The 21,965-nt window shown below is 34.4% G+C and overlaps 5 protein-coding genes across 5 annotated transcripts; 3 read left to right on the top strand and 2 right to left on the bottom strand.

The window, feature by feature from the left end:
* Positions 1-8,194: 8,194 nt before the first annotated feature.
* On the top strand, positions 8,195-9,514 carry F5B22DRAFT_637246 (uncharacterized protein; the record flags this gene model as incomplete). Its single annotated transcript, XM_047977411.1, has 2 exons — positions 8,195-8,342; positions 8,913-9,514. 2 exons carry the CDS (start codon positions 8,195-8,197, stop codon positions 9,512-9,514), a joined length of 750 nt encoding a protein of 249 aa, XP_047829595.1.
* A 3,943-nt stretch (positions 9,515-13,457) lies between these two features.
* F5B22DRAFT_657004 (uncharacterized protein) lies at positions 13,458-15,113 on the bottom strand. Its single transcript, XM_047980011.1, has one exon. It carries the CDS (start codon positions 14,710-14,712, stop codon positions 13,684-13,686), a length of 1,029 nt encoding a protein of 342 aa, XP_047829594.1. The 5' UTR covers positions 14,713-15,113; the 3' UTR covers positions 13,458-13,683.
* Positions 15,114-17,446: 2,333 nt separating this feature from the next.
* On the top strand, positions 17,447-19,265 carry F5B22DRAFT_647854 (lipase; the record flags this gene model as incomplete). The annotated part of the gene is made up of 5 exons (XM_047978939.1): positions 17,447-17,549; positions 17,597-17,777; positions 17,826-18,210; positions 18,276-19,151; positions 19,203-19,265. The coding sequence occupies 5 exons, from the start codon at positions 17,447-17,449 to the stop codon at positions 19,263-19,265; spliced, it is 1,608 nt and encodes a 535-aa protein (XP_047829593.1).
* Positions 19,266-19,418: 153 nt separating this feature from the next.
* Positions 19,419-19,924, bottom strand: F5B22DRAFT_637241 (uncharacterized protein; the record flags this gene model as incomplete). Its single annotated transcript, XM_047977408.1, has 2 exons — positions 19,419-19,652; positions 19,706-19,924. The coding sequence occupies 2 exons, from the start codon at positions 19,922-19,924 to the stop codon at positions 19,419-19,421; spliced, it is 453 nt and encodes a 150-aa protein (XP_047829592.1).
* Positions 19,925-20,033: 109 nt separating this feature from the next.
* F5B22DRAFT_248197 (uncharacterized protein) lies at positions 20,034-20,606 on the top strand. Its single transcript, XM_047969984.1, has one exon. It carries the CDS (start codon positions 20,144-20,146, stop codon positions 20,471-20,473), a length of 330 nt encoding a protein of 109 aa, XP_047829591.1. The 5' UTR covers positions 20,034-20,143; the 3' UTR covers positions 20,474-20,606.
* Positions 20,607-21,965: the final 1,359 nt, after the last annotated feature.

Here is a 21,965-nt window from a genome sequence, read left to right as displayed (position 1 = left end):
AATTTATTTTATTTATATTTATTAATAGTTTTATAATTAATAAAAATTTTTTAATAAATCTTTAATAAAAGTTTATAAAATTAATAAATTATTATACTTTATATAAAATAATTAATACTTTTTATTTAATAATATAATTAATTTTATTTTAAACTATTAAAATATTATTAATATTAATAATATATTTAAGGAATTTAACTTTATATATATATTATTTATATTTTTAAAGTATTATTATTAAATTATATTTATTAAAGTATTATAATATTTCTTTAATTATTTTATTATATTTTTTTTTATTTCTATATAAATTAAAAGGTTATTAAGGTATATAAATAGTTTTATATTAATAAAATCTTTAAAAATATAATTTATTATTAATTAAAATATTATAAAAGTATTAATAGATTTTATAAATATTATTATATATTTAAAAAGTTTATATTTATAATAAAATATTATTTTTTATTTATAACTTTTTTTAATTTTAATTAAGTAAAATTTAAACTTTAAATTAATTTTAATAAATTATTTAACTTTTTAAAATTTAATTTAAAGTTTAATAATAAAAGGAATAAAATACCTTATTAATATTATAATAATATTAAAGCTTTAATAATTTATAATAAAATATAATAAGTTATTTAAATCCTTTTTTTTATAAATATAAAAGATACTTTATATAATATAATAAATTTATAAATATAATTAATTTTAAATATTTTATTTAATTAAGGTTTAAATATATTTAACTTATAATTATTTATAGTATAAAAGGGTTTTTATAATAAAGCTTTTTTATTTATAAGGTTAATTATATAATTTTAAAATTAATAGTTAAATAGTTATTAAGTTATTATTTTAATTATAATAAAAAGGAACTCTTTAAATTCTTTAAATATTTATTTTATTATTACTTTAATTATAGCTTAAAGTATAATTATTATAACTTTTATAATTCTTATAATAATATTTAAAGGTAAAAGTAATTTTTTTAATATTTTTAAAGAAGTAAATAAATAAATATTCTTTTATTTATTATTAAAGTAAAATAATATTATAATCTTTATTAAAAGTATTTAATTTAAAGTTAAATTTAATAAAATAATCTTTTTAATATTAAAGAATAATTTATTTAATATAATATTAATTTACTTTTTATATATATATTATATTAAAAGTTAATATAAGTTTAAAATATATTCTTTTAATAAAGGGTAGCTTTTATTATTATACCTTTAAAAATAATATTATAAATATAATACTTTTTATATTTAAAAGCATTTTAATAAAGTATTTTTAATTATTATATAATAAAGTTATAAGGATAATAAGCTTATAATTTATTTTAAATTTTAAACTTATCCTTTTTTAAATTAATTTAAGCAGCTTATTTCCTATTTACTTTATTATATTAATATAGGAAATGTTACTTTTTTAAAGGTTTAAGTTCTTATATAACGCTTTATAAAGCTTAATTAAAAATTTAAATCTAATTTTTTTATTTTTATATATTATAAAGGATTAAATATTTTAATTATAATAGTATTAATTTTAACCCTTTTTATAATTAATAATAAATTAATAGGTTTATTATTAAGCTTCCTTTTAATAAAAAAGGTTTTTTTAAAAGTTAAAGGTAATTCTTTTTTATTAATATCCTTTTTAATATAATAGGTAAAGGTATAATAATTATTTCTTTTATATTATTAATAATTAACTTTATTTTATTTTTATTTATTAATAATAGTTTAATTAATTTCCTTTAATATTATTATAATATTTAATTAATAATTATTTTTAAAATTAACCTTTAATTTATTAAGTTTTTTATTAATAGCTTTTCTTTCTTTATTCTTTTTTAAAAATTAATTTTAATTTAAATTAAAGTAATTCTTTTTACCTTAATTTTAATAGTTTAATTTTAATTACTTCTTTATTAAATTAAATATATCTTTTAAAAATAGTTTAAAATATATTAATATATTTTTATAAATAATATTAACTTTTTAAATAATATTTAAAAACTTATTATTATTTTTAAAAATATAACTTTAATTATAATAAACTATTTTTATAAATTTAAATAATAAATATTTAATAATAAAGGTTTAAAATATTAAATTAAACTACTTTATTAAATTATTTTAATTAAAAATTTTAATAAGGAATTAAATAATATTATTAAAGTATTTTACTTTTATTAAAATATTTATATTTTAATATATTATTAATAAATTTTTAAATTAAGCTTTAAAAGCTATTTAATAAATTATTTAAATATTAATAATATTAATATAATATATTTACTTTTAATATAATTAATATTATTATAAAGCTTTATTTATTATAAATAAATTAATTTAATTAATATAATATTTATTAAAGGAAAAACTTTTTATATATATTAATATATAATTTTTAACTTTAATTTATTATAAAGAGAACTTTAAAATATTTTTTTTATTATAAGTATAAAGCTTATTAAATTAAATAAAATTAAATATTATTATTATAAAGTTAATACTTTTAAATATTATAAAAAAGATATATATTAATTAATTAATAAAAGGATTAAAAGGATTATTATTATTTAAATTTCCTTTAAGCTTTTTATTAAGGCCTTTTAATAATTTTTAAAATAGTTCTTTAGGTGGACTATAAGGGGGTTATCCTTTAAAGGGGTTATTATAATTATTAAAGTTATTTAAATTACCTTTTAAGTTTCCTTTAAATAAAGGTATAATTTTAATTAAAATATTAAATAAAATTTTAATTATTATATATTATATATAAAATATTTAAATAATAAATTAAACCTTTATTATTTATAATGCTTTATTAATAATTTAATATTTTAAAGCTACTTTTAAAGTAAAATACTTTATAATAAAATAATTAATAAAGTTAATTATTTTATACTTTTATAGCTTATTTATAATAAAATTTATATTAAATTATTATTAATTTTATAATTATATATAAAATTTATTTAATATTATTTAAGTATAAATTTAAAATTCTTTTAATTATTTTAAATTTATATAAAATTATTTTATTAAATATTTAACTTTATTATTTTTAATATAAATTTAACTTTTTATATTTTTATAAATTACCTTTTACTTTATTAACTTTTTTTAAAAAATTTATAAAGATTAATAATAATAATTTATTATCTTTTTAAACTTATTAATAATATTAATTTAAAAGTTTATATTTTATATAATATATATAATAATTTTTTATATATTTTAAATAAAAGTAATATTTCTTTAAATAATATTATATTAAAAATACTTTATTTATTTTTTAATTATTTAAATATTTATCCTATATAAATTAATTAAAATATTATATATATTATAAATAATTATATAAATATTTTAAAATATATTTTTTTATTTAAAGGATATTTTTATTTTATATTTATATAAAAATTAAATACTTTAATAAGTTTTATTTATTTAATTATAAATATTTATAATTTATTAAAAAAAGTTTTAAATTATTATATTTATATATTTTATTTTTATATTTTTAATATTTTTATAAATAATAAAGTTATAAAGAATAATTTTTATAATATTAAAAAAAGGTTTAAATATTATAATTAAAGATATTTATTATAAAGTTAATCTATTAATAAATTTAAAGAAGTTTTTTAAAGGAAATAATCTTTTAAAAAAAAAATATAATTTAATTAAAATAAATAAATTTAAATATAATAAATAATAATAATAATAAAAATTTAATTTATTTAAAGGTAAAGATTAATTTTTATTTAGGATTAATAAATAATTTACTTAATACTTTTATATATTTTAATTTTACCTATAGGTTATTAAGGGGTAAGATATTCCTTATTATAAGCTAATTGGTTATAATAGTATAAGGTAGTAGAAATAGGTAATCTACCCATTATTTATCCTTAAAATAGTTTTTATATAATTGGATAGATTTTAATAATTTAAAATTAAATTCTTTAAAGTAATAGGAATTAAAATTAAAGCTTTAAAGCTAAGGTATATCTATAGCTTTAAAAAAGTTTAAAGCTTTTAATTAATATATTTATTAATTACTTTTTATCCTTTATATAGGGGTATTAAAGGTATAATAAATAATATTATTAAATATAAAGGTATAAACTTTTAAATTCCTTTAATACATTAAAGGAAAAGTAAATATCCTATTAAAGTAATTCTATATTTATAGGAATTTAAATTAAAGATAATATTATATAAAAAGTTATTAAAGCTTATCTATTATATAAAAGCTTAAGCTATTATTAAAATATTCTAAAGAAGGATAATAAATTATTTATAATAAAAGCTTTTATAAAGGGCTTAAAGCTTAATTATATTTATTAATAATCTATTAGGGGTCTTTAAGGCCTTAATTTCCCTTTTTCTTTTATTTTAAAGTGGGAGATTCTTTAGCTATTTATGTTCATTTAGGCCTTATACAATCTATGATTCCCCTCCTTCTGTTGGGCATTCATGCCTTGACTGTTGGTTCTTTTGTAGCTAACAGATTGTTCTCATCCAATCGCTTATAGCTTCACTTCCTGCTAGGGATAGTATCGGTTATCTTCGGTTCTGAAGTCTTGGCCGTGTGACAACTGGCCAGATAAACAAAACTGGGCCTTGGCTATGTTACTGTCCAAGGGGGAGGGCGATAGACTGCTGGAGTCTCGGCAGCTAGGAGACTCCTGGGGAATGACAGTGGGTGTGGTTGGCGGGAATATTGGCCACTGCTCCCTTGGCGACTGGCTCGGAACGGTGCTGCCGATACTCTAGCACGCATCTGACGCGAAACCTGAGCATAGCAAGGAAGCGTCTTCGAAGGGAGGCTCGTCAGCAGACTTGACGTCGACGAAACCCGTATCATCTTGTAGTGGGCTTGGGATCAATGACTTGACCGGGCGCATAATGGCGTCTCGACGATCGGTCGAAGCCGTTCGCTTCCTAGAGTCTGGCATGAGGAAAATGGGTTCCAAGACGAAGCCTAAAAAGAAGATCCTCTACCAACAACTGTATTCTCGATGGTGAAAAGTTTTTCTGTCCGGCATTATCGTGTCGTGTTATTTTTGATTATAGTTAAATTGTTTGCTCCGTTGTTGAGCTGAATAGATGGCATTACGCTCCTGCGAGAGCCCGCTATGTCCTCAGTCATCTACGGTATCTCTAAATATTTCGAGCAAAGAGCCTAGTGGGCCCATGTAGCGTCAGAACCACGCTAACGATGAAGATCGCTGCGGGGGCGTAGATATCATACGAGGATTGTGTATGGTGATTAGCAAACATGATCGGCTAGATGACATGCTAAGAATCCGACCCACGCACCCCGTAGGGCTGTTGGCTGGGGCAGGCGTGACTTATCACTTATCATTGCTGTAGACATGTCCGATTAGTAGGCCTCCAAGAAATGATGCTTCCGAGGCTCGCCGCAGCCAATTGGCTGGTTATGATGCCTAGATCACCCAAACCTCGACCACAAGGCCAGATGCCCAGGAGCCGGGATAGCTCCCAGATTCGGAACTTAGGTTCCAGCCAGCCCCCTGCCTCCTGGTAGGATCAACTACCAGACACCCAAATGCGACAACTAGATATAGCATTCCGGAATCAATGGTTTCCATCCAAGGCGGCTGCGATATGGTTGGCAATGGCCCGAATGAGGCGACCTGAATATTCTCGTTAAGGGCAGGGATCGGCGTTTCCAATCAGTAATCAATCTTAACGAGGGCTAATTATGTGAGAGGGAGTGCCCTGCATGCATTGTGTAGCTTGCAGCAGGCGTATTCTACGTGTCACACAATGTGCCTGGGTTATCCAGCCCCCAATAATTGGGGTATTCATGTGTTGTGTATTGTTCTTCCAGGAATTACTCCTGAGGGATTTGATCATGGCCTAGGCATTTTACGTGTTCACGTGCCTTTAGGTCCACCCTCTCGGGCCCTTTACGGCTACTCCTATTACTGGGTTTACACCGGTGATCTGGCTTGCCGAAAGTGGTGGAGAAGTAATTGCAGCCCTGCACATTGGCAATGATTTCTTGTTACGCCATGCCGCCGTCATGGATTACCAGTCATTTAGCTCAGTAGTAAGGTCTGGCAGGTAGCATCACCTTCAGGTTTAGTACACCGTAGTCGCTGGTAAGACACCAAATATTGTACCAGTGGTAAATACATATCTTGGATAACCCCTCAATATCAACAAAGTCACTACTAAGCCACGGCTAATCCGAAAAATCATGATGGCTACTGCTATGTTAGCTCATGGGGAAAAGGTATGAAGACGCACGCTACTTGTCGCAGTGGCGGCTCCGAGCGTCCCTTTAGCTAGGCGATAGGCTCTGGTTCCCTTCAGTGCGCCAACTCAATAGTTGACCGATTGATAATCCCTATAAACGCAGAGATGTCTTACCAGTATCACATACTTAGCACCGGGTGTAGTCGAGTTACACCCGGGAAATGAATGCGACACAATGTATTACCAGGACCAACCTCGGTTTATATTATTATTTGCGCACTAGATGATTGCCTCATTTATTATATAGGCACCAATCAATACGTCTCAATGAGGCGTTCCAGTTCAATTAAAGGACTAACTATACCAGGTTGCTAAAATCATTTCCATCATATTTTCCCTTTATTCGGGCTCAGAGCGCAGCTTCTTGTATTTCATTAAACGGATTTCCTACTTTATCTTTGTTGCTATCTAGGACAATAAACAGACAACATGACTTCGCAGCTGCATTTGAACAGCGACAAACCACCGTGGGAGTTCACGTCTTCGACGAACTCTAATCTAACTCATATCCAGCGAGCAACAAACGGCGAAAATCAGGCCGTGCCACACCCTCCACCTCCGGCATCGAAGCATCATCATGGTATTACTATCATACCACCTGCTAGACATATTATATCGTTACAACTGAAAGATGATTGCCTTTTACCCTCTATAAATCATAAAACTTTGAAGCGGAAATTGCCAGAACAGTTCGTGTCTGATCTTTGCAATCCTGCTCGAGAGAAGTTGCCCAAGGCAGGGAGACAGGGAAATTGGAAGCAAACCACGTTGCCGTGGCACACAAACCAAAGTGCCACTATATCAGAAGGACATGGAAGCCAACACATTGATGCTTCTACGATCACTCTCAACTCGGAGCAAAAGTACGTCCTAGATCTAGTCATGAACAAGAAACGAAACGTATTTTTTACTGGTCCAGCTGGTACCGGGAAGTCGGTATTGATGCGAGCCATCATCTCAGGGCTCAGGAAGAGGTGGGTTCATGATCCGAAGCGCTTGGGCATAACGGCCTTGACGGGTCTGGCAGCCTGCAATATCGGCGGCCAGACTCTTCACAGTTTCGCTGGAATTGGTCTCGGGAAAGAAGATTTGCCAACGCTGGTGGAAAAGGTTCGTCAGAACCATAAGACGAAAAAAAGATGGCTACATACTAGCGCTCTGATCATTGATGAAATATCTATGGTAGACGGCGATCTGTTTGACAAGCTGTCGCAGCTCGCCTGCGCTATTCGAAAGAGCACCCGACCGTTCGGTGGCATTCAGCTGATCATGACAGGCGACTTCTTTCAACTACCGCCTGTCCCGGATGGCCATCAAAAAGAGGTCAGGTTTGCCTTTGATTCAGCTGCTTGGGTCCCTTGCATTGATTGCACAATCGGCTTGACGCAGGTGTTTCGTCAACGAGATCCTGGTAAGTGCAATCTTGGAGTTAACCAAACATAATTTAATATTGACTAACGCGATGTAGAATTTACCAACATGCTCAACGAGATACGACTTGGGACTATTAGTCGTGATACCGTTCACGAATTTGAACGTCTTTCGCGGCCATTAAACTTTGACGATGGTATTGAAGTCACTGAACTGTAGGCATCTTATTATGGCTGCAAAATAGGTGATAACTAATGAATAGTAGGTTCCCAACTCGCCGCGAGGTCGCGCAAGCAAATGAATCGCGGCTTGGCAGACTTCCTGGCCAGACGCATCATTACGAAGCTTATGATAAAGGAGTTCCAAAACTACGGAATAAGCTGCTTGCGAATATAATGGCGCCTAAAGCTCTTGACCTCAAAGTAGGTGCCCAAGTCATGTTGATCAAGAAGGTGGATGATACATTAGTGAACGGATCACTTGGGAAAGTGATTAATTTCATGAGCAAGGCCATGTTTGACGCTAGGAAGGCAAACGACGAGTTACTTTGTTCGGTAAACCAGGCAGACACCCGTTCTAAGCCGTCTAGCCAAGACCCGGAACCCGCCGGACGGTTTAATGAATATCCGGTCGTACAGTTCAACGGAGCAGACGAGACTGGTCGCATTCTTCATTGTACACCGGAACTTTGGAAAGTGGAATCACCTACAGGGGAGGTTCGAGCGGCGCGTAGGCAATTGCCGCTAATTTTGGCATGGGCTCTTTCGATTCACAAGGCTCAAGGTCAGACTTTATATCGAGTTAAGGTTGACCTAGAGAGAACGTTTGAAAAAGGCCAGGCATATGTTGCGCTCAGCAGAGCGGTCAGCAAAGATGGCCTCCAAGTGCTAGGTTTCAAGCAGAGCAAAGTCATCGCTCATCCTCGAGTCATCCAGTTTTACCGGACGCTAGCTAGCCCGAGTTTGTCTAGATTGAGAACAGTCGCTAGCGGATCACCACCGCTTCGCCTTGATGCCGAGAGTACGGAACCACAGAGGAGCTTCGATGTCGAATCAGTCGCGTCAGTACTTGGACAAGATCCAAATTCCAACGTCGAAAGCTCTACAGAAACACCACCTCCTTCACGCCCATCACATTGCTATGAGACTCATACCGCGACGAAACAGCTAGAGGCGTTGCCGATCCTAACAGAGGACGGCATGAATCTAGCCTTACGTGATAACCAACAAGAGACGAACCCAACGGCAAACAGCCAAGTTAACCAGCCCCCTACCACCAAGCCCTCAGCGAATGTTGTCGACGAATCCTGCCTCAGGGGCAAAGATAAGGCACATCAAATCGGGCCCAATTCGTCTAATCAAGCAGAAGACAGCGACTACGACGACCGAGAAGTACGTGAGATAGCCAACCTGCTCCGACATCGCATGTCTGGCGACCAAAGTGGCACTGTTGAATTGCTAGTGCACTGGGTTGGCGAGAGCGAAGGAGATGTCACATGGGAGGCGGAAGAAGAAATCCAGCGGGGAGCGGGAGAGATGTTATACACGTATTGGGAGACCCAGGGTGGACGCCAAAGTGTGCTCTTCTACAAGCCTGAAAATCCGCCGGCCGAGATGTACCACGTCTTCAACGTTCTGGGCCACAAGATGCGCCGCGGGGGCTTCCAATTCGAAGTTCAATGGGTTGGCCACTCGAGCGAACCCCACGAAACCACAATGGAGTCCGAAAGCAAACTTCAGAAAATCGCGCCCGAATTGTTGGATAAATATTGGAGGAGGACAGGTGGTCGGGCGAGTCATCTTGCGGCGCATAGCAGGGCAGAAAGACTCTGATTGAGTAGGTGGTTTTATCTGTGACCTGCACCCTCCGAGCGGATCCAGGGGTACCAAACTGGCTATAATTGGGTTAGTTTGGAGCCCGATGAAGACTCTGCTAGGGGCTGAGTTCAAGACACCTGATTTATCAATTGATCGACTCGCAGGTCAACTATAGAGACAACGTAATTTATCACTATGGTTCGCTTAGGAAAACATAGGTATGGTGTAATTATGTCATGATCTTGTCGGAGATGGCGGGGTAGGATGCCATGTTGCTTCGTCGCGGAGAATTAGCGCGCTCGTCTAGATAACCCCGCCCACCGACGTGCCAAGCTGTAGGCCGGTCCCCTGCTCCACCCCACCTGTAAGCTAGCAAGCTAACCCGTATCGCTCTCTCTCTCTTATCTCTGCCGTAACAACCATCTACACCCACTTCTCTACTACCTTTCTGCAAGCCCATATATAGCCTTAACGTAAAGATTCCTCTTTTATCGCCAACGTACCATACATCGATACATTTAACGTAATATTATTTTAACGGCTTAATATATTTTTACTACTTATAATAATTAAATTTATATAATATATATTACTTTATATATATATTATATATTACCTTTTAATTTCTATTAATATATTTTTAAGTTTTCTTTATCTTTTATATTATTATGCTTTTATATTATATATTAACTTAATATTAATTTCCATTTATATTGTTTATTATTTTAAAAGCTTAAGCTATAAATTTATTATATTAATAAATAATAATATTTATTACTTTACTTTATTATATTTAATTATTAAGCTATATATTATTAATTAATAATTTTAAAATATATTACTTAAAAGTTATAAGTATTATTATAAGCTTATAGTTCATTAAATTACTATATTTAAAAATTATTTAAAATATATTAAAAGTATTTATTTATAAAAGCTAATTAAAGTTTACCTTTTTTATAATATATAGCTTTAATATAATTTAAAATTAAGTTTATAATTATATTAATAATAATAAATATATTTATATTTTTATTAATTTATTTAATCTTATTTATTTATATATTATAAAGATAAATAAAATTAATAATATTAATACTTAATAAATATAATTAATTAAATATTATTAAATTAATTAAATATTAATTAATATTTATAATATTAAATATATTATATTATATATTATAATTTAAACTATATTATATAAATTATTAATAAATAATAAAAATAAAACTATATTATATATTTTATTATTAATTAATTATATTTAATTTTTAATGCTTAAATATTTATTATTTATTTATTTTAATAATATATTTATTACTTTAAGCTTAAGGTTTTATTATAATAAATATATTTAATTTAACTTACTTTATTATAAGTTAAAATAGTTTATAAAGGTTATTATTTATTAAATATTATTTAAAAGATTATTAATTTTATTAATAATTTAAATAAATTATTTAAAGGATAAGTTTTAAATACCTTTATTAATTTTAATAAAAATATAAAACGAAAAATTTAAAAGTTTATTTATACTTTTATTAAATATAATTTTATTAAAATGGATTCTATTAACTTTAAATATTATTATTACTTTTAAGGTTTTAATTTTACTTTTAAACTTTATTAACTTTAAATTATTACTTATATTTTCTTTATATATTACTTTAAAAAGACCTTTAATATTTTATTAATTAATAATATAAGTATTAATAAAATATTTAAAAGCTTATATAAAATTATTCTTACTTTTTATATTTATTTAATAATATAAAATGTTAAATTAAATAAGAAATATAAAAAAGATTATTATTTACTTTTAAGTATATTAATATACCTATAAAGCTTTAACTTTAAATATCCTTTAAGAATATATATTAAAAGTTTTACTTATTTTTATATTAAATAACTTTTAATAGTTTAACTTTTAAAATTACTTTTAAAAGGTTTTACTATAATCTTTATATTATTTAAGCTTTATAAATAATAATATTAATAATTATATAAGTATATCTTTTTTATATTATTATTTAAAGGTAATTAAAAGTTAAAGATTTAATTTATTTATATAATAATTAATAAGATTATAAATATAATATAAAATATATATTTTAAAATTAAATTCCTACTTATTTTTAAACTTTAATAAAATAAAATTATTAATAATTAATAATATTAAAAATAAAATATTATTAATTTAAAGAAAATACTTTTAAAATTAAATAAAAAGGAAATAAGAAATAATAGCTATATTATTATAATTATATTAACTTCCTTTATATTAATTAGGATTTAAAAAAAATCTATTATAATTATTAAGCTTAATAATAAAATAAAAGTATTTAAACCTTTCTTTATTAAGCTAAATTAAATAATTATAAATAAAGCTTATAATTAAATTATTAAAAATATAATAATATAAAGATTTATTATAAATAAATTAATTAATTATTTAACTTTATTTATATATTTTATTAATATAAGTAAAACCTTAATTTATTATAATTTATATCCCTTAAAGTTATTCTTTAATATTATTACCTTATTAGCTATATAGGATTAAAATAAGCCCTTTAATTATAACCTATATAAAGATTTTAATAAATAGGTAAAAAAAAGTAATTAATTTATTAACTATAAAGGTAATATAAAATTAATTAATAAAATAATTTATACTATATATAAATAACGCTTTTTTATATATAAAGTATTTAATAAAAAGGTTTTAAAGCTTTATATAATTTAATAATATAATTATTATAAATTTTTTAATTCTTTAATTATTCTATTATTTAAAATAGATTTAAAAATTATTAAATATTTTAATTTCTTTAATATATACTTTAAAGATATTAAAAAGCTTATTAATATATTAAAGAAATAATTAAATATATAATTATAAAGAAAATTAACTTTATAATAAATATTTAACCTTAATATATATAGTTTTTAATTTATAATAAAAAATGTTATTTTAAAAATAAATAAAAGGTTTAAAAGCTAAAGCAGTTTTTATAAATTAAAATTATATATTACCTTTTTAACTTTAACCTTAATGCTACTTTATAAATAGTTATTATATTTTTAATCTTAAAATATTAAAGGTAATTTAAATGTTATATTAAATATTAATCTTTATAAATATATACTTTAATTATATTTTAATATAATTAAAAATAAAAATTAAAAGATAAGCTTTATTACTTAAAAGGTATAAGAAATATTTAAAAATAAAAAATAATATAAAAATATATTAAACCTTTATTATATTTTATAAAAAAAGATAATTATTTTTATAATCTTATTTATAATAGCCTTTTTAATTACCTTTATTTTATATAAGGAATTCCTTAATATATATTAAACATTTATCTTTATTAAAGATTTATTATTAAAGTATAAAGCACTTTATATTTTATTTTATTAAATAATAAATAAAGAAGTATAGAAAAATAAAAATCCTAAAGATCCTTTAATTTTAATTATAATTATTTAAATTTTTAAAAAGGGTTTTAATTTAATATAAGCTAATTATATTATTATAGTTAAACCTATCTTTATTAAATAAATTAAAGATTAAGCGTTTCATTGTATATATTGCTATAGTTAATAGGTAATAACTTACTTATTCACTTTATATAATTTATAGAACCCCGCTAATATTATCGTTAAAAGCTGTTAAAATACCCGCTTTAAACTACTATTAGATAAATCTATTTAGAAGCTTCTTAAAACAAAGCTTTAATAACTATATTCTATTTATATGCCCAGACTTTGCCTTTAAATATATATTTAAGCAGCTAGAGATTGAAGCTTTATTAGGAGTTCTTAATGTTTTGATCCTACGTTGATCTACCATATACTAATGCGATACGTTAAAGGCGGGAAAGATGGTTTAGGAATGCTTCATTTGCTTAACTGACCGCTATATGCAGCTATGAAAATGTAAATAGGAGCAAGAATTTCCATAGAGAATCAAAAACTCGAGTAGATTCATGAAGACAACAAGCATTTCCCCAATTTCAAGCAAACCCACTACATGCTGCTACTGTTTGGGGTTCTTATTAACTGGATTCCCTATTTTATTATTAGGCCCTAGGTGCTCACGCCCAGCCAGATGGAGGAAATTGTCATGATAATTGCGAATTATGCTTGCCGGTCTATTTGAAGCTGCGCTGGTGCTACAAATTGCTGTGATGGGCTTGGTGAGAGATACCACCACCTAGGCTCCTCCAGCTCTCAAGCAATCGCGATTGCCAGTCACCGCTTTGGGAACCACCAGCCGGGGAATCGCCGCCCTGGGAACGTGAAGGCGTTAGTGTTATTACGCCCGATCGTGCTGAAACAAGTGAAGGTGCTTGAGGAACCGCAGGTCGTGATGAGGCACTCTGAAGGTCTGCGGCACGTCTCGCTTGGTGTATCAATAAATAGTTACGTTGGCAAGATGGTTTAATGGCTTGAAGATACATTGGCATCTGATCGCGATTAGCTAGAAGTGCATCAATCGAATCGTCGTTTAAGTTATCTAGAGCAGGTTCCAATGAGAGGTCATTATCCTCAGCAATGATAGAAGATTCTCTGTGTATCCATAAATATTCAAATCTGTGTTCCTTTGGGATCCTTTGGAGCCATGGTGGTGGATTGTTAACGATTTCGTGAAGCCGAAGCGTGTCTAGAGCACTCTCGTTACGTATCTCTAGATACTGCTGACGGCTCCATCTATAGATCTTTTTGAGCCACGGTGGTGGATTAGCTAATAGGGTGTGAATCGCAAGTTTCGCATGTTCATAATCTCCATAATCAGCAAAATCCTCTGGTGGATCATTGCTATCGATACCACTACGTATGTGTATCCGTAAATAATGGTGTCGCCATCTCAGATGAATTGGTTTAAGCCATGCCGGCGGATCTGCCAGTAGGGCATCCTCCTCAGCCCCCAGATCACGAAAAACACCACCTAGGGCATCATCGTCTTGGGAGCTACCTCCTTGAGAATTGACTCCTTGGGGACTATTGCCTTGGGCATGACCACGCACCTGCCCTTGTAACCAATCCTCTTGGGACAAAGACGACATCTTCCCCAACACGGGATAGCCTTTTGCAGACAAGTCGACAAGATAAGATACCGCTTTTCGTAGTGCACCCGGGTAAGCAGGGTTGCTGAGATGGCTGCGGGTGGTGAAATACCGGGCACTTCGACTCAATCCCATATGCGCGAAGAAGAGCTAATTGCTGGGACTGATATAGGTATTTAAATATAGTTACAGCTTCATGAAGATGTTCAGAGAGAGATTGCTTTACTAGAATAAGTGGCCTAAGACCTCTGTACTACAGATTCTATCGATATCCAGATACTGGGTCCCTGCTTCCCACTTCGTTTGGACTAGAACCAGGAATCAGGGCCGTAAAATCGACCAAACCTATATAGCCGAGAAACCCAAAAACTAGGCAAGGAGCGCCACAAACTTGGGAAAACAGTGAAATAAGCAAAATCTTCCCGGCCGATGGGATGGAATGGATAAATTGCCATGCTGTTGTATCTAGCGTGAGCCGGGAGTTTGTATCATGGAGTGTGAGCAATTGACATACTGCTTTGATTGATTGTGACAGCAGCTTTTGTAGGTGCTGGGTTTGGCTTGGCGGGGTTGATGCTTCGGGGCTGATGTGCCTTAGGCTTAGCGGGGCAAAATGTTGGACAGATTCCGGTGAGTAGCCCGAGATGTCGGAATATAGCCCTTAATAAGGGGCACCTACAACTACCTTTTGCCGCAGTGGTTATTTCTAACACGAGACCCTGCTATACGGATACTGTCCATCTCCGATCCCGGAGACCGCCTATATAGCAAAGGGAAAATCAACCATTCGGCAAGGAGCACCACGAAGTTGGAAACGGGGTGGAAATAATGAAAACTGACAATATGTATTACCCCGGATTGTGAGAGCACCATTAGATAGTTCAAAAGTGATCCTAGGTTTCAGGTGCGAGACTCTAGGGCGGAACCGAGAGCGTGAAACTTGCGGTCTGTCGTGCCAATGTATCGCACTACGATACCGCTGTGTCCCGCCGGCGTTTTCACCGGAAGCACCTTCGTCGTGTCCATGCGGCCGTATAGAGCGAGAGACGTCCCTGCCGTGCGGGATATCACCCAGGCATTTTCCGCGACGCACGGTGAGCCCATCGCCTGGGGTTGGAATGCCGTCAAGGACCTAGGGACCACCCATACGTGAGGCCGCATAATAAAATCCTCAGTCAAACGTAACTATTGTCTGACAGGTCCGCCCATCGTCATCATTTGCTAACAGGCTGGCTAGTGTAACAGAAAATTCCGAGACATGAAGCAATCGTGTCTAATGACCATAAAAACCCAGGCTTATAGTTTATCATGATTAGCTATAGAACCAGGAGCGTAATCCATTAGCAAGGATAAAATCTCGAAGCTTTCCGTAAGGGTGACGCCAAGCTGCGGCGTCAACATCATGGTTATGACCTAAGACTCATTCCACCAAATCTCCATCTCTTTTCTCCTCTGCTACACACTAGGGACATTTTGTCACTTAATCTGTTCCCTGGAAAGGATGGTCGAGCATCAGAAACAGGATTATTGACTTTATATAGCAGTGCCACCGTAGTTCTAGAATACCTCGTGTGTTTTGCTACAATGAGGCAGCGAGACTTCAGGTGCAGGTTGTGGTATAAGGCTGAAGGTGTCAAATCGGAGAGGCAACCAGCTGGCAATGGGGAATTTTGCGGAAATCAGCTAGTTTCTTGGTATGGGTGGTGGACGTGTCAGTAAGAAATTATCATTGAAGCCTCATCTGCTATGGCTAGAGAATAATAGCGGCAATTTTCGGACTAGTTTGCTGGAATCTGCCGACCTCAGTCCCAATTTCAGATATAGGACACTGTCTCAATCACGAATGGCTCGCAACCTAAAGCGTAGAGCAGGCAAAGAAAACCTTTGCGTCTCTCCAAAAGGCGCTTTCATCTAAAGTTGAGCTTAAGAAGGTTTGGCATTCCTGGGGTGAGCATAATGGGTATCAACAATATCCCGGCATCCACATCGGTCAATGAATTGTTAAAATAGTGAGGTCACTCAAGACAGATTTGTAAGGGGCTAGTTCTCCGTTGATCGCAGCACGTAAGGTTGATCCAAAGTTGCCTTCCAACACCGAAGCAGTGAGACACTGTAATGTGGATCGATGGCCAAATTTCCCTCGAAATGTCTCGTCCAATTCGGCCCATTCGCATATTTCTTGGTAGCTCGTGTCCGATATCAGTATGTTCAAAAATGGGCCTTTGTACAAATGAAAGATACAGTCAACCACACACGGACTCAAAATCCTGCGAGTATTTTCTGGCTTCTCCAAGCTTTGAAGAGACATCGCTTGGTTGTACATTACATCCTTTGGGTAAGGCAGCTAAGCGGCTAGCCAACAAGCACAGAGGGAGCTTCATTGGAGCATCAGCAGGGCAAGTGTTCAGCATGCATCATTTAGGCGCATGAATGATGCCAGAATCTTTCGCGAAAGGCTACAGTCGGGTCGCTGGTAGAGATATATCACCCTTGAGCTCACGCTTTTAATAAGTTTGACTTCACAAATACCCAAAGATGTGCTGAGCATGTAATAATGACTGCCATTTCAAAGGTATGGTTCATTTTGGTCAACAAACGAGGCTTTCAAAGCTTCCTGTGAGTCTGCAACTGTAGCACTTAAATTTTGTCACCAGCCCATCGTCAGACCTGCTGGAAATATACATGATGTCATTACATTGTAAGAATCAGCCGACTAAGATTGCATGTGAAACTTCTCTCAACATATTCAGCCTTTAGCGAGGATATAAGAGTCCAAATGCTACCACCATAAGCCCCTATTCTCACTACACATTCTCTACTACGGATATCTGAATAATATAAAGCTCTCTTTATTAAACCGAATCCTACAATGGTAGCTCTTAACAACGCGGACGGGCTTATCAATTTGCGCAACCTCGTTCAAGAAGTGAAAAAAACTACAACTGCTAATACATCAGTACCGATTGTCTTCGGTGAGTGGTTGCAAGTGTTCCCGAACATAGCTAACAACGTATTAAAGTACCTGGATTCTTGGGTTGGGGCGCACCGTTATTTGGTGCCATCAATTACTTCGGTGGTGTGATTAACGTCCCGAAGCTCCTCGTCGAAGAAGGATATACAGTCATTGTTACTCCAGTGGCTCCATTCTCTTCCAACTGGGAACGTGCATGTGAGCTATACAGTCAGCTAACTTGCGGGAGGTGTGTTTCATTAAACCCGTTTCAATATTCTTAGCTAACTGCAATTAGATTTAGCACGATCAACCCAACGACGGGTTTGATTGATGAGCAATATGACCTAGACGTTGATTACGGCAATCATTTTGCTGCAGATCCAGCTCACGCCCCCGAGCAAACCGTTACCAGTCATAGAAGACGAGCAGTCCTGTTCCCAAACTCAACCTTTCCCGACGACTGGAAGTGGGACAAAGACCACAAAGTTCATTTTATTTGCCACTCTCAGGGTGGAAACACAGTACGCTACCTCATCAGTTTAATGGCCAGGGCGGCTGGGATTTTGCATCCCGCATACTTTGGCCAGGCAGGGAGAGATAACTGGATCATCTCTGTCACAACCCTTGGGACCCCTCATAGAGGAACGACTTATATAGATACGCTCGAAAGTTTTCTTTCCGTATGTGTTCAATCCCTCGGTTCTCGCAATTGTCAAGCCTTTAAAGACTCACGAAAGATAAATAGCGATCAAGGAAACAGGCAGTCAGTCTAGTCGCAAGACTCTTCGCTACAGCATCCTTCTATCCCCCAGAGAAAAGGCCTTATGATCTTCAGCTTGACCACTGGGGAATACGCAGAAATCCGGGAGAAACATTCCAGGAAATGCTCCTCCGCTTGGAATCAGTCAACGGCCCCGTGTGGAAATGGTTAAATTCTACCAATAACGGTCTTTACGACAACAGTATTGAAGGGGTTTATGCTCTTTCCCAGCATACAATCAATACTTCGCCGCATATCATCTACTTCAGCTTATCCTTCCATGCAACAGTTCCTTTCCCCAAAGACTGGCCGGTGTGGGGCAATGATGCAATTGACTCCTTTCCCACCAGTATTGAGAGTTTCGTGCGGGGAGTAACTGGAAATTTCCCAATCATTGGGGCGCTGACAGGGGCAATAATCGACGCATTCACTAACGCTGGGTGGAGATTCCTCACTACGGTAACCAGTTTCCACTCTTTCGTTCAGTGGATTACTCAACAAGTGATAACTAGGGTTCTCCAAGAAACGGGTTACAATCTCGTACTTCCAAAGCCCGGAATGTACATTCCGCGAAAGGACGTCATACCGATAATGCTGTTAAGTGTCTACGCAATGGGAGGCCAAGATCTTACGCAGGCGCAAAAGGATCTCCTAGGACCGGATCTTGGAGATTGGTACCAGAACGACGGGATCGTCAACACCGAGTCCATGCGTGGCCCAGGCGGCGCCGTCAAGAGTATCAGTTGTCTACCGGATTTCGATTTTAGTAACTCCAACAAGCGAGAGGTTTACTGGCACTTAGGCGTCAATGACCTAATGGATCATGCCGATGAGATGGGAGTTTTCATTGAGCAAAACACAGTGAGGCTCCAGATTCCCTGCAGCTAGTGGTCGTTACTAATATTGAAGTAGGCGAGCCTCATGCAAGAAATGTATTTTAATATCGCGAATCTGATATCACGGCTGCCTGGTTAGGTAAGCCGACTCGCTTACCCGGTGGATATTTGCCGTCCACCACAATGTGGCCGTGGCTCGTCATCGGGACGTCCCGAACCCGTCAGAGTAGACCCCTATCCCCCGCCACTATTCCTGAACGCATCCGGAGCGCGGTTTTTTGGACAAGTATGTCTACGATTTTGTGCTCTTCCGGAAATATTTGGAGACTTCGCCCTCCTCATCCCGTTCATCATTTAGCTCGCTTGCAGCAGCGAATCTGACCTTCCGTTTCGTTGACTGAGCTATCATCCCGCCGGGAAGCTTCTCTACTGTTGATAAAGTATTTTGACCGCTCTCGCCCTTGCTTATCGTAGCTAGCGCGAGTCCGCACTCACCGGAAAGGAACGAATGAGCTTTAGGGCCAAGCTATGCGTATCGTCAGTGAAGATATTAAAAAAAAAGTAAGAGTGTAATCATACCCGAAGATACTGTATAGCTATTCCACTGCTACGATAAATAATATTTTCTTCCTTCAATGCATCCTCGGCAGCTAGTCTACCATGGCACATTTCGAGACCTTTCTGACCAAATTTCGTCTTCCTTCCCATCAAAATATTGGCACATTGGGTCGGCGTCAGCTTCCCATGATGTCGCACAAGCTTCAGCGCCGCTGCAGCGTACTCCGTAAAGTCCACCATCTGCAAGATGTCAGAACTTTCCAGAGAAGTCACGGCCGGAGGCTTGGAATGCGGCCATGAGCGATCATTTTCGCTCAATAGACCAAGTCGTTGTTCTCACAGCGAACTTGGCCCTCAACTCGAAGAAAGTCGGGCCACTATTTAAACTCAGCCTCCAACCCCTCAGGCTGAAACTGCCACACAGGCTCGATCGTCTGCGATCGCTTCCTTGAACTCATAATGCCCTCGCCATATGTGAAAGAAATAAAAAACCTCAGCAAGGGGTACGGATCCACCATCATAGACGCTATCCACAGCTGGCTGGTTGAAAGTTCTCACTTTCTCGTGGGCCGGTCATGGAGATCGTTTGGCACGAAACAAGCGACCGCGAAGAAAATGCACAATGAGGATATTCTAAGACCTGAAACCAAAACTATTATGCAGGAAAGAATATACTTATTTGCTGAAGACGGCAGCGATTCATTCGTGCGGACGAGGATGTCTGAGATAACCCGCGATTCCTCGCTCGTGTCACATTCGGGATCAAGAGCTCAAGAGCCCATAGAATAATAGCGCTTAGATTGGACAAGTCTTACTTGTTTGGGATGCTAAGAGACCATGGCTCCGAGGTATGTTTTCTATCGACTTGTGCTGTAACAACCATGATAGTCTACAATTACCATAGTATATCTGCCATGCGACCAAATAGAATATGCATGTCCATCTTAGGCATCTGTGCGAGGTCTCTGTCTCCCCTCCCCTTTGGCTCATCTCACCACGTACCCTAGCCTACCATATTGAGCTCACCATTCAAACCTCCCCGTCTTCCAGGTCGTATGAGTTGCGGGTACAAGGTCTGCATCGATGCATATGCATACTACACAAGCTGTAAGATCGTCAAACCGGATTTGAACCCTCTTTCTCTCTTTCAAGGCAGTCAAGATACTAAGACAAGGAATGCCACCGAGACTGAAAGTGATACTGAAATGGAAAGTGCTGCTGAGAGTAGCGACAATGAAGAACTATGAAGAGGAAGATGAAGAACCAGTAGTGCGGCGCCGACTTAAGAGAGATAAGGATGGACTGATTGAGGCCGGACTGCCTCGACTGGTAGCGGTGTCGGCTCATCGGGGATAAGGATCGATTAGGCTGGAGTCTCGGTGGGAACTGTTGCGATCTTCCGCGGTCTCCCTCGCTTGCGCGGGGCCTCTGGGCGTGGGATTTCCAGTTCTGAACCCTCAGGCTGTTCAGGACTCTTGCGTCGCTGCAGAATCCTCGGCCTTGACAGGCGCTGGGGGTGGCAGTTGGTCGAATGTTCGGTCTATGTTCGCCATTTCTTCTTCTATGGCCATTGCAATATCGTGTAACTCCTTTACCAATCTGTCTTTGAGGTCCTTAGCGGGCGACTCGCAGAGGAGCCGGAACGTTGTTGCAACTATTTTTTCTGTGCCATGCTTGCGAATGGCTTCCTTAGCCGCGTTCATCGCTGTCTCTCGGGAGCACAAGACTGCACTGCTCAGAGCACTTTCGGCATTGCTGGTGGTTGACATCTCGAAGTTTCTATTTCATTCCAGTTCTGATATTAGCTCGGGATGAAAACCCAGCCTAGGTGGATCTGGATAAGTAAGAGTGTTACACTTACCCCAGCAAGCAGAGCCAGGAGATTTTCGAGATATCCAGGTTGTTGAAGAAGATGATGCAAGAGGAATCAGGTACTACGGCTTGTGTAATCGAAAAAAAGAGTATGGGCGATCAAGGCCAGAAGGCAGTCGATGGTTGAACAGCGATAGAGACTAACTGAATGAACTGGACGGACAAACTTGATAGCCAACGTTGGTAGACTATGTCAAGGACCTCAACATAATGAGATCTGTGTGTGCAAAGCAGAGATAGATGGTGCCGAGGGTACGAAAACGTGATTTACCGTGGTTGAGCTGTGACTGGCGGCACGGGAGTCTTGCACGAAGGCAAATGTGGTGTGACAAGGGCTCTTATAGAGGGCTTGGAACTTAGTCATATTCATTAATAATCTACTAGGGGTCTCTAGGGCCTTGATCTCTCC

This window comes from Xylaria bambusicola (assembly GCF_022495145.1).
Source record: "Xylaria bambusicola strain CBS 139988 unplaced genomic scaffold F5B22scaffold_29, whole genome shotgun sequence".
NCBI classification, from domain to species: domain Eukaryota; kingdom Fungi; phylum Ascomycota; class Sordariomycetes; order Xylariales; family Xylariaceae; genus Xylaria; species Xylaria bambusicola.
This window is presented reverse-complemented; position numbering and strand designations above follow the sequence as displayed.